At 36.9% G+C, this 13,083-nt stretch overlaps 2 protein-coding genes and 1 long non-coding RNA gene across 4 annotated transcripts in view; 2 read left to right on the plus strand and 1 right to left on the minus strand.

Moving 5' to 3' along the window:
* The first annotated feature begins 662 nt into the window (after positions 1-662).
* Positions 663-2,884, plus strand: LOC123873805. The gene is made up of 2 exons (XM_045918867.1): positions 663-864; positions 1,898-2,884. Exons 1-2 carry the CDS (start codon positions 761-763, stop codon positions 2,082-2,084), a joined length of 291 nt encoding a protein of 96 aa, XP_045774823.1. The 5' UTR covers positions 663-760; the 3' UTR covers positions 2,085-2,884.
* Positions 2,885-3,231: 347 nt separating this feature from the next.
* Positions 3,232-5,583, plus strand: LOC123873808. Its single transcript, XR_006797769.1, has 2 exons — positions 3,232-5,115; positions 5,149-5,583. It is a non-coding gene; the product is annotated as an uncharacterized LOC123873808 (long non-coding RNA).
* A 1,140-nt stretch (positions 5,584-6,723) lies between these two features.
* LOC123873796 (beta-1,4-N-acetylgalactosaminyltransferase bre-4) overlaps positions 6,724-13,083 on the minus strand; it is a 157,004-nt gene continuing 150,644 nt past the window's right edge. For both annotated transcript variants that reach the window (XM_045918857.1, XM_045918856.1), the window contains exons 4-10: positions 12,482-12,768; positions 11,797-11,932; positions 10,537-10,634; positions 9,803-9,992; positions 9,222-9,344; positions 8,938-9,033; positions 6,724-8,490 (exon numbers count right to left, since the gene is read on the minus strand). In XM_045918857.1, coding sequence (XP_045774813.1) covers positions 8,358-8,490; positions 8,938-9,033; positions 9,222-9,344; positions 9,803-9,992; positions 10,537-10,634; positions 11,797-11,932; positions 12,482-12,768 — 1,063 coding nt within the window. In that variant the 3' untranslated portion in view covers positions 6,724-8,357. The remainder of the gene's footprint in view (positions 8,491-8,937; positions 9,034-9,221; positions 9,345-9,802; positions 9,993-10,536; positions 10,635-11,796; positions 11,933-12,481; positions 12,769-13,083) is intronic.

The raw sequence follows: 13,083 nt of genomic DNA on the forward strand, positions 1-13,083 counted from the left end.
GACGTTTCATTGACATGTACCCAAGCACAGATGATAGTTGATACCCAAGTCTTCAAAAAAAATGTTCAAATCATTGGCAGAGCACGTGAAACTTAATTGATGTAGTATCGTATAGTATGCGACAAGTCGACTCGGCAATTGGGGTGGGGACGCCCCGCACACCCACACAGCCTCCGCGCTAACCTGCCGGGCGATTCAGAACATTCAGAACAAACGATTCGGTAAGTTATCGTTCGAGGTAAATGATAACTTACCGAATCGAGTGTTCTGAATCAGCCGTCTGGTGCGGGATATCGCGGGTGACGTACAGGTGTGCGGGGCGTCCCTCTAACTCAGCCATGTCGACCTATCGCGAACTATAGGTAAATGTTTGTTTGTTTGTTTGGCCTTCCTTCATGCCCTAACTAAGCAACCAATCAACTTGATTTTTGGCATAGAGATAGTTAAAAGGGCGGACAGTAACATAAGCTACTTTTTATTCCGGAAAATCTGTAAGTTCCAAAATCCCACGGGATTTTTAAAAACCTAAATCCACGCGAATGAAGTCGTGGGCATCATTTTCAGCTAGATATAAGAACTTCTTTGAATTCTATGTTTTTGGCTGAAATAAAATAATATGAGGAAAAATATATCTAAAACCGACTTACGCGTCATATTTTTTTCTTAACGGCAGCCGTTAATCTGTTAACCTAAAAATGTTTTTTATTTATTAATTTTTATTTTTTTTTGCCTTTTTTTAATAAATTATATTGAAGTAGGTATGCCGAAATATTATAGATTTAGGGCAACGTCCCCGGCCCCTAAACCAAAACGGAGCGAACAAGATAAGAACAAAGACAAGGATTTATCCTTAGCTGTAGTAAAGTAAGTTAACGTTAAATAAAGTTGCCTAAGGTTTACATCGTAATAAGTATTGAGGAACACAGGAATTCGATGAAAGCTTATAAATGCACCATGGCACATTATACCTACCATACACATGTCGTACTTACATTCGTCAGGTCATTCGGAGTATCTAAATACCTATACAATCCGCACTTGACCAGCGTGGTAGACTACTTACTAAACCCGTCTAATTTTGAGAGGAGAACTGTGCTCAGTAATGAGCCAGCGACAAGTTGATCATAATGATGATGATGATGATGATGATGAAGTATATAGTTCGTGATTGGTGACGAGTAAGTCAGAAGACAATAGCGCAAGAGAATAGAATATCTACGTTTACAAATGTGACCCAAGTCAATAACACACACAACATAGTGATGTTGTGAGTGTATATTTTGTCGGACAGCTCGTGTTCCAGCGAAAAGAACAAGAAAATGGGTAGTTCGGTAGACGATACAGCTCGAACCTCATCTCTCGCAGCATTGCAGTACAGTCGTGGCCACGACTTATGCAATTGAGTCGATAAGAAGTATCGATAGTGTGGTACTTACCTACAGTACCTGGTACTGTCCCGCAAGCACTGACTCCCTAATACATGATGTATCAGCAGGTGACACTTCCACACGCCACGACAATGGCCGTATTGATTTTAAAATACAGTTAGGTACTTGTATATTGACTGCCCCTAACTACCCACACTTACGTGTACATGAATGAGACTATTACTATACTTTGTTACTACAGTAAATAACTGTAAATACCAAGATTAATTTGATGATTTTGAATTATTGCAATAAGAAACTTATTAACATTATGATGTGTCGTAGTTCTAAGTCTTCATCTTAAGACTATTTGGTCAGAGATAGCTCATGGAGGCAAACGCAGGCTACTGTTTATCCAGGAAAGCCAAAAAGTTCCCACGGGTTTTTTTAAACGCGTACCTACCTATGCCTCGTAAGGAAATTTCTTATTACCTATATCGGGTGGTTATCCAACAAAAAACTTGTTTCAGAGATAAAGATTTCCAGGAGACTTGGAGGCAAATGAAGCTCGCGTTTGCGCCGGGGCCCTCTTGGTACCTCCGACGGGTTTCGTGGCGGGAACGTCCTCCGCTGTTGGACACGCGGCGCCACATAGCGGCGGAGCTCAAAACTTCGTTACAACTTAACTGCCGTGCTATGTTCCTATTAAAAATGTAGTCTTATTTTCAAGTGAGTAAAGATGATTTTTGCTAGACCGAGTACGGCGAACATGACGTTTTAAGTACGTTTGTCTCGGTTTGTCGTGCCCGGTATTTAACAAGGACGAGCTTTGCTGTACCTCTATAGTCTATATACTAAACAACTAAATTCATCATCGTTGCAACATTCGAGGTAGTATTACCTACCTAGGTAAATACCACATTGAAAGGATGCTACTTGATCCGCTGTGCCAGATTTTTTTCCTCGTACAGTCACACAAAGTTGTGGAACGAACTCTCTTCGCCGATGTTCCCACTAGATTTTCAACATTAGGTTATTCAAAGAGAGGATCAACAAATTCTTGAAAAACTGGCGACAAATCCGCGGTTCCTCTGGTGCAGAAATGTTCATGGGCAGCGGTAGCCGGTAATTACTTAACATCAGGTGAACCGCTTGCTCTTTTGCTCCCTGTTTAGTATTTACCTTATATAAAAAAAATAAAAATAGTTTATCTTTGTTTAATATTGCAACATGTGAAGTCTGTATTGGTAAACACTCGGTATATTTGCAAGTCCAGACTCGGTCTAGCTTAACTTACTACAATTACTCATACTTACTACAATTATTTCAATACATCAAAAGAATGTGTTGTCTGGTGAATCGAATTTGACAAAATATTTTGACAAAATATTAGTAAAATGTTCAGTTTGTTTTGACTCCTTGCATGTTTAGTACGTTGTATAAATTATTATTGTTTAAAAGGTGATTAGATCTTTCGAAAAAATCTTCATCTTGAGTATTAAAAAGTTGTTGAAATTCTAAAACGCATTTTCATTTATAGGCAAAAATAAATCATCGATACCACACCGAGCATCGAGCCACCAATATCGATGGCTTCGATTGTACCACGGAATATAAATAAAGTAATGAAATGGCCCTTACAGACCTTAAGGCTGATATCTGTAGAGCATACTTTAACTTTGCTCAGACTTAAGTTTCAGCTAAAAAGAGACAGATTTATATCAAAAATATAACACTGTCTCGTTTTAACAGTCTCTCAGTGGGACTATCGTGGAAACATCTCAAGGCAGTAGCTAAAGACCTGGAAAACTACAGCTACAGCCCTTAATTCCACGGGGAAGTATCAAGTAAAACAGCATATTTTCATCTTCAAAAACAAACGATATATTTATAAAAAAAAACAAACAGCTTATGAAATCAATGCTCAGTTAATCTTAAGTACCTAACTCAAAGACGCCTACATCTATAACATTACTAAATTACAATATTTGGATGGTTAAGCGAATTCTGTACAACTTAATGTTTATTCTGCATGTATAAAATGCTATTTTAGTACAATTTTTAGTCTAAGTTATGAAGATAATCTAAAGCTTTTTTTTAAATGTTTACAAAGGAACAGGTAAATAGTATTATAATTGTAATTGTACATTTTCTAATATTACATTTATTAAAGCCTATAATAGTACATTTAAGGTAAGGCCGCGATTACACCTGTAAGTTTAACTCACGTAAGTAGCTTACCTAATTAATTGATAACTATTTTAACTATCGTGAGTAATTTCCATTATAAGTATATATTGTTACGGCTATACTCACATATTTAGTCGAAACTAGTTGGGTTTACGTAACAATCAATACTTACTTATAAGAATGTTTACATACGTTTTACCGTAAGTTATTCGTGTAAGCTACTTACGTGAGTAAAACTTAAGGTATCTCCGCGATCTAATATCATACGGGTGCTTAGTATGAGATTATACATCTCACCAAGTAAAATCGACCTTATTTGCTCAGTGTTAAAGCTAAGTCGCAATCGAATCGCAGGGAGCCGCTGGATGTAGGCGGCGCAAGACCTTGGCGTGCAAGTCTCTACAAGGGACCTATGTTCAACAGTGGACGTCTATCGGTTGATGATGATGATGAGAGTTAAAGTTCATCTAAGCATCTATAGCCAGCGCTCCAAGCGGAAGTCATTTTAAAATTAAATCAGTGATATTGAATTTTTAACTTTATACCAATGACTTCTAAGTTGATTTTACTTTGAGGTTTTTGTGCTTCGACACTCAAATTCTACCAACGTTGGTGTAGATGTACAATCTCATACTATACACACAGGTCGAATCGCAAAAAAGAACTAAAAAAAGGTAAGTAGTCTCTATAAACCATAACATAAAAGTTACTGTCACATATAAAGTTATGTGGCGGTAACCAAACGGTAACTGTTCTAAATAAATTAAACTTAAAATATAAATATAATTTCAGTAATATCTGCTAGCATTAATAGGTACTTCTGTTTAGTATCGGAATAGCAACTTAGCTTTAAATATAAAGGTGCAAACACATTGCTTTGGTGTGGTGTGTCGGAATGCTAAGTGTAGGTGCACACGTGCAGAGCGGACTTGTCCGAAGCCTTAAGACGTAGACAGTTTCTATCCGACATGGCAGTATATTATAGTTGTCATATAATGACGACTGTTCAGCTTTGCTTGAAATAGTGAGTGTACTGATAAGCGTCAACGCATTTGTGTGTGTAACCTTAACCGCATCGCGGTCAATACTGCGCCACGCACACTATAACAATGTGTACATAATATGTGCACTCATACAAACATAGCCAAACAGCCTTAAAAGGAAATTGAAACCATACGTTTTAGGGCCGGCGCACATAATATGGCGGAGCGCAGCGCAGAGCATTTTTCACAGTCAACAAAATATTATTGACATTGTCCTCATTGAAATAATATCAAAAATCAATTGTGCATCCGAACGGATACTCGCGCATCCGCGCGCAGTCCCGCGCGTGCTCGCGCATTCTCAGGTAGAAATTCGCGTAATGTGTCACGGGATTAGAAAACTTCGCGGGCATGCTCTGCGCTATGCTCCGCCATGTGTGCCGTCCCTTAGGTTGCCGTTCAACCATAGAAATGGAATACGTCTAATACGTTGCAATACACCAGAACATCGTTGTGTTTGTAACTTAAGGTACGTAAGCACAATAAAAGCAATTACAATGGAATCATATACTTAGGTAGCAACATATTATATTATGTTCAAACCATAGGTTCAAACGGAAATGACTGACTTAAGGAGTCTTCTTACTAGTAGGCCAGCATTAAAACCGACCACTTCTCAAATAGGCACCCAACGACCACTACGACGGCACTAGATGAGTCGTTCTGAACAAAAAATCCGAGTTGCAACTCGCTTTTAACTTGATGGCCAGTGTCATACTAAGTTTCACAATTTCATAGAACACTTTGTTCAGAATAACCATCAATGAGTGAATCAATCTAATGCGTAGAAAATAGAACACACACAAGTATGCTGGACCGACTTATTTTTGAAACTTGACTTTTGCCGTTTTGGCGCTAATAGCATCAGTGAGCGTCATGTGAGCGTACTCGGAACTAAAATGTTACTGATAAGACATCTGGTAATACATTGTCAACACTAGGACTTATCATTTTGCATTCACAGTACGCTCGGTGAGGCGCTTCGAATCGGCACAAAAAATGAGATTTCGTATGGCACACCTTTTCCAGCGTACTTGTATAAGTATACTAGCCGATGCCCGCGACTTCGCCCGCGTGGATTTAGGTTTTTCGAAATCCCGTGGGAACTCTTTGATTTCCCGGGATAAAAAGTAGCCTATGTGCTAATCCAGGATATTATCTATCTCCATTCTAAATTTCAGCCAAATCCGTCCAGTAGTTTTTGCGTGAAGGAGTAACAAACATACACACACACACACACACACACATACACACACACACACACATACAAACTTTCGCCTTTATAATATTAGTGTGATTATGTACATTTCAGTGGTTTCAACGTTTTGATAGATTTACGGCCAATATAATTACTGAAATGCCATTTTATATGAACTTCATAGCTTTCATTTGCCTATATTTGAGTGGTGGGGGTTGTACTACATAATTTCATATCACAATGCATCCCTTACAACTAAAGCTGTACTGAAGCTAAGCAAAATATTACAATCTCACTGATATCACATCGCAATCATAATAATCATATTATACGCGTTTTACCTTAACCAATAAAATAATAGCTAATATAGTTTGTTTATAATCAAAATAACAACAAAAAATACCATATTTGAGTAAAATTATAGTGTTTGTGATATATCTAAGCTGTGATCTAAATAGTTTGTGATAGGTACTGAAAAATATAGATAAAAAAATAAAGTTTCTTACAAATCATCCTAAAAACCTAAAGTAAGGTCTTAATTATACATCAAAGCATATATTCTTTATAAAAATAGGTACCAGGTAGTTACAAAATAGCGAAATTACTAAGTTGACTAAATAATTTCTTTTTTTTTGTATCGAAGAGTATTCAAAAGCGTAGCCTATCAGGAGTCGACAGAAACCATAATGCATACACAATATTAAATTTAGTTTTTTTTTAACATAATATTTTCATCTTTCATTTTGTTAGTCATGATTTTGTTAGTCTTTCTATAAACTTATAGACAGTAAGACAGATATTGTTACGTATGTGTAAATTTCCTTCACTTTTTAAAATGTGGATGTATGAGCTTTGCCATATAGATTTTTATAATCTCTTTGGTAATTAATTACCATTCCATATTGTTTGATAACATACATTTCTGTGACAATTTATAAGTATAAGTAGCCATAATTTTAATGACAAATGAACTATTGCAAAAAATCCCAAAACAAATTGCAAGAGTTGAATAACTTTATTGTCCTGCTATATCTTAACTACTTAAAAGACAAATTATGGGTATTACTGTATGTCACGTTTTTTAACTTCACAAAAAATGTTTTCTTTTTCTCTAAATTCGACACCATTTCCTTCCTTAGACGTTTCTCTATACAAAAGTTTAGGTTTTCTCACAACGGACCCTTCCAAAATACACCACATACCTATACTTAAATATCTCTTAAATATTACTTACAATCTTGGACTTTGTGAAAAAGACTAGTTAAATCTTACATTTTAAACACAGTAGCAGCCATATCGATTTATACTAAAGAAGCTTTTTTAACAATCTACTTTTAAATTTAGAGCTATCTATCTAATTTTTATTTATAAATCAAACTTTTTACAGTCAATCTTGTATTATTTCTTCCTATAGTAAATAGCACAAAAATATAATTTAATGAAGCGACAGTAAAATAGTTCTGATATAAAAGAAAGTTCACGAAAATATTTATTAAAAAGCTCAAACAAAAATAAAATCGTTGGATTAAATTGGCACATACATAATATTATTAAGTATATATTATATACTTAGTCCAAAAATGTCCATTTCATTCACACTAGCAGTGCGGCCGAAATTTACAATGCGGCTGTAGTCAAAAACAGTGCTGTAAGGAATCTTTTGGCCTATAAATCTTTGGTAAGTAATCGATTCAATAATTTACATCAATCATTCAAAAATGTAACAAAAGCAAACCAAGCTCAATCCATGTTGCACAAAGGTTACACACCACTTTCGCGGCTCTTATGACACTTCGTCAACGGGAATAATCATTAATTGCACTTGCGCTTAGGCTGCAGAGTCACATTATTCTAACTGAATCAAATGGCCAATCCAGTACGCTAACAGCATTGTTAATACTAAAAGTTGAAATTACACTTGAAAAATATGCAAGAATAAAAAATAGAACTGAAACAGACGTTAGGTGAAATTACACTTGAAAAATACATATTGCAGGATTTAAAAAAAAACTCGTCAGGATGGACACATAGAAGCGAAGCATTGTATATACTCGTAAATTGCGTTATGTGCTAAATCTTCTCTCTCTCTTGTCTTCTGTCTCGCTCACTCAAACGGAAGCGATGGTTAGCTAATGCATGCGTGAAAAGGTGCGTTTCGTCGCCGCGTTCTTTTTACTTTTTATAATATCCCCACACCAAAACTGTTCACACAGAAAAACCTATAGCAGCAACATGCCTGTCGCCCTAGCTTCGCAGCTACCTCTGACTGGCTGACAATTTATTGGCTTAAAATCACAGTTGCAGCAAGAACACCAAAAATCCATCCAATCACAACGGTAGCTCCTATCTCATATTTCAACTATCACAACTTTCTTTTTCTATCCTTTTCTTATCTCATAATTTCAACTATCACAAAAAAACGGGGCAGGCAGCCGATGCCAAAAGTTGAAATCACACTTGAAAAATGCACAAAAAAAATGGAACTGATAAATCTGCAGTGACACAGTCCATGAGCAGACGTTACCTATCGCCAAACAGAAGCTTGGCGAGATACATCCGTCAGCTGCGCTCGTCGATGTTGGCGACGATGTGCGTGAACAGGTGTCGTTGCGTCACTCTCACCAGCTCGTATTCGAGCGTCGATAGGCCGTCCTTCTGGAATGTTTTGCTCGTTTGTGACAGCAGCTGGTACCTGAAGCAAAAAAGTACGATTTTTATGTTTTTTAGGGTTCCGTACCTCAAAGGGAAAAACGGGACCCTTATAGGATCACTTTGCTGTCTGTCTGTCTGTCTGTCTGTCTGCTACCTTTTCACGGCCCAACAGTTTAACCGATTCTGACGAAATTTGATACAGGATTAGCTTATATCCCGGGGACGGACATCAAACAGTTCCCACGAGATCTTTAAAATCATGGAGAACGGGATCTTTATAAACAGTATAGATATATTTAAATCTCATTTTAAGTTCATTCGTAGGAAATCGAAACAAATATCATTAGCTGACTCCATAGACGTAAATCAAGTCTTGCTGACTAATTTATAAGCCATAAGTATTTTATTTAAAAGTCACTATAGCCGTTTAGTTCCTTGAAAGTAGGTATGTTAAATTAATTTCAATTAAAAATATGTAGATACTTACCTCTTAGGATTAGGTGAAGATTTCTTGTGATCCAACATAGCGTATCGCGCGATCGACATTTTGTACCTCGCTATGTGGTAATTGACCTTTTTTAATCTGAAACCAAATAATATTAATTGTTTTGAGAATAATATACTTTTGTTATACGCATTTTAGTCAAATCTTCATAAGAATCTATTAGGATCCATAATATTATTTAATTTAATTCGCTATCTAAGTGAGAGTACTTAAAAATGGCGGCCCGTAACCAGGGCTGTCCAAAACAATAAAGTCAGTAATCTCACCTATAAAACATATCGTCGTCTTCTCCGCCCCATCCCCAGTACTTGTTGGAGAAACCGTTGACTTTGGTGAACTGTTCCAGAGTCATGGCTGACACACCTCCAAAAATGTCTTCGTAAGGTAACCTGGAAATACATTACGAAATTACTAGCTGTTTCCCGCGACTTCGTTTCTGTGGATTTAAGATCCTGTAGGAAAAATTGAAGGGTCCTAGAGGAATGCTTCCTTCAACCAAATCAAATTTGGAGGAAACCTTTCTCGAAATTGGAACTACCTAGTTGGATTGTGTGTCCCAGGTATACATTTTTTTTTAAATAAATTCGTTTATTGAGCAAAACTTAGATAAGTTACAGTTACATCTGCATATTAGGTCAATGCACCTACTTATTATTATCTTATTCTAAAAGGTAGACAACCAGAAAATCAACTGTCCCTAAACTTGGTATAAGACCTGTGTCTCAGGGGACAGTGCTGTCCTTTAATAATAATTGATTATTTTACTGTAGATATTTTATTGTATTGAAGATGACATCTGCAGATAAGGTAGGTAACATAATCACATACTGAACATATGGTTACTTACTTGAAATTAAGCTTATCAATGGAAGCAGACATGTGGCGCGGTTGCCTGGGGCAGGAGTACAGGTTCCTGGAGTCTAGCGGCAGGAGGTCGATGTCGTGGAAGATGAAGCACTGCCAGCCTCCCTCCTTCTGCTTCTGGCTCTCAGCGAAACCCACGTTCATCAGCTTGGCGCGGTTGAAATCACTGTTGCCTGGATTGAAAAACATTATGTGTGTGATGGACTGATGGTGTTAATTTATAGATATACCGTTTCACTGAGACGGCTGGTGAGGTAGGACACGGGTTGCGGGAGGTCAAGGAATTCATCGTCGCTGTCAAATACATACAAAATGGCAATAATTTTTGTGCCGATTTTAAGCACCCCACCGAGCGTACCGGGAATTAAAATTAATACTTTGAGTCAAAAATTGACACTGTATGTCTCATCACTAAAATTTAATTTTGAGTACGCTCATATGCTGCTATGAACACTAAAATGGTGATAGTCAAATTGCTTCAAAAACAGGTCGGCGATAGCAAGTCCAGCGTACTTGAATTGGTAGAGGTTAGCAAGTCATGCCAGAAATGTAAGATAACAATCATGGATAGCAATGTTTCTTTAATGTTACTGTCAAGGAATTTGGTTACCGTATACAATCTGGTAGCTTGTTAATATGGGTTTAAAATAACAAACACCATTGTTTAACAGAAACATACTGGGAAAAGGAGTAGTGATCTGATTTATCAAAACTTACCTTCCTGTTCAATGATAAATATGCCATATTCGATCTGTTGCTTCATCAGGAACGGGTGCATATGATTTAAAAATATCGCTAAATGCTGTTGCCGATCTCTGAAAAATAAGAAAAAAATATTACTAGACTCCAGTAGTTCCATTACACATTGACCAAACATTTGCGAATAAGATGCTTATATGAAAAACCACAAAAATACCACGTTCGCCAAGTAGGTACCTACTTTTGGCTGGGCACGTTAGGCTAATGTGCTTTTACATTCACTTACGTGTATATTCACTGAAACATAAAACTGAAATCGTGCTAAAAGTCTATATTATAAAAGTCGCACATTTCAAGTCATTTTAAATTCTACCGCCATAAATTGTCCAGAAAGTAAAACTTCCTGCAGATTCACCTAGCATATTTTTTAAGGGGAACAAAACTAACATAGGTATATTCCCGTGTGAGCCTCCGCACGTGTAAAATGTAGTTAAAATAAATAATTCCTACCAAAGTAGTACAATTCAGGTAATTTAAAATCCCGGCACCATAAATCCTCAAAAAAGGAAAGAAGGCGAAAAGGTCGAAAGTTCGCAAGGTGAGATAAACGCCTATCTCGACGTTTATGAAGATTGCTTATTGGGTAGATAACATAAATATCACGCCGTCGGATTCACTTAGACACGGAGGGTGGTAAATGTGGGAATTGGATTTTGTATTTTTCGATGAAAAAAAAAGAAATTTTCGCGCGGATTTCAATTACTTTTTAAATCTGGGCAGATAATGTAAATCCTGCAGTGTTTTGGTTTTACGACTTATTCAGATAAAAGTAGCTACGAGAACATAAAATGATTAACCTGAATACATAAGTATTCTCCACTTAACTCTTCATTTAATCTGATTATATTTTTCTGACATATTTGTTTATTCAGTAATGATTTTACCAAAGTGTTACCGACAAAACATAATGTACCTAACATTTTCTCCACGACCACCACCGAGAACACAACTCAATGTAACTGAATGTACAGCTCAACTTAATGTTTTGAAAAAATAGCTGCAGCGAACCCCACACATCGCTACTAACTAGGAATTTCTTTAAATATACCTATCCATTATATAAAAGAGACTTGCAATTTGTTGGTACAACAGGGAAAATAAATTCTCAGAACTGTCTGCAACCGTGATTTAAAGCCCTAGCTTTAAATTACGATTTTGAGCTTTACCTACAGTAGTGCAGAGGTCCAAGAAGGAGATATTTCCATGAAATATGTTTACCTGTAAGGCACAATAATGGCGACCTTATGTCGGGCGGTGCAGTTCGGTGGCGAGTACCGCCCGCCTAACTGCACTTCGGGGTATTTTTTGTCCACAGCATCCAGTTCCATTTCAGTCTTGTTAACTTGTACTGGACCTGTGGAATTATGATTTACTTATGAATAGTCTGTGTATAGTCTATGTCCTTGGGACTCTAATATCCAGATGACCTAGAATTTTCGATTACCTACCTTCAAGTACCTTACTACTTCTAGGAAAATAAGTTCAATAAATCAGTTATCATCAGTTATTAGATTTATTATTATAGAGAGCATTGCCGAAAAGACGACGAAAAATTAGGATGATCAGTAATCCAATTCGGCATTCTTCGATTGTTTTTCTAAAATTCATCAATATAGAAACGTTATAGAAACACCTGATTGCAGAACAGCAGACAATAGTGTCCGGAGAAGGCTTTCCTAGACATTATATTGCTTTAAAAAAATCATGATAGAAGGGGACGAGCAGAATAACTTGAGACCTGAGATTCTAGTACCCATTGAAAATTTTTGGGTTACTTCCAAAGTTTCATGCCTTAAAGCAGTTCCTCTGGTGCTGCAAATGGGCGGGCGGCGGTATAATCATTTAACATCAGGTGACTCACTTGCTCATTTGCTCTAAAAAAAAATGTGGTATGTCCACTTACCTAAGTCCGGTGGCATTTCATCGCAAATTGGTACCGACGGTTCGGACATTTTGAACTCCCCATCTTCAGTCGTCACCAGATTCTTGATACCCTCCATAATCTTCGTAATCAAGAGTGGAGTGCTCAAGTCATCCGATATATTCTGACGGGTCATATTGGTTGTTTCTTTGCTACAGTTCCTAGTAATTGTACCGTTTGCGGCTTTATGGGTTGAATTTCTCGTTGAGTTTTCAGTGGCAGCGTATGGGAGCTTCTTAGGCCAGGTTTGCAGCGTTTTATCAATGTTTCTGTAATAGGGGAATGAGGTTAATTTACACATTAGCCAAAAATATTTTTAAAGATTACTATTGTGACCTCAAACCACCACTTGAACTCGCAATTGGAAGACCATGCTTATAGTGTACCACAAACATAGACTTTTAGCTAGAAATAACGAAGCCCATAAACGTTTATTTCATGTAGGACTCCTAGTGTCTTTTATGCTACGTCTGTGACTCTACCATCTGTTCGGAATGTAGATTTCACTGAGAAGAGCTTAGCTTGCCAGCTCTAAGCTAAGCAATAAGCTAAGCTTAGCAATTGCTCTTTTCAAATAATTAAAA

This window comes from Maniola jurtina, chromosome 17 (assembly GCF_905333055.1).
Source record: "Maniola jurtina chromosome 17, ilManJurt1.1, whole genome shotgun sequence".
NCBI lineage: Eukaryota > Metazoa > Arthropoda > Insecta > Lepidoptera > Nymphalidae > Maniola > Maniola jurtina.

Coding starts and splice junctions, on each gene's coding strand:
- LOC123873805 (XM_045918867.1), top strand. CDS start 761: ATGCCGAAATATTATAGATTTAGGGCAACGTCCCCGGCCCCTAAACCA. Junction 865..1,897: donor TTATCCTTAGCTGTAGTAAA/GTAAGTTAACGT, acceptor AACTTGTTTCAG/AGATAAAGATTTCCAGGAGA.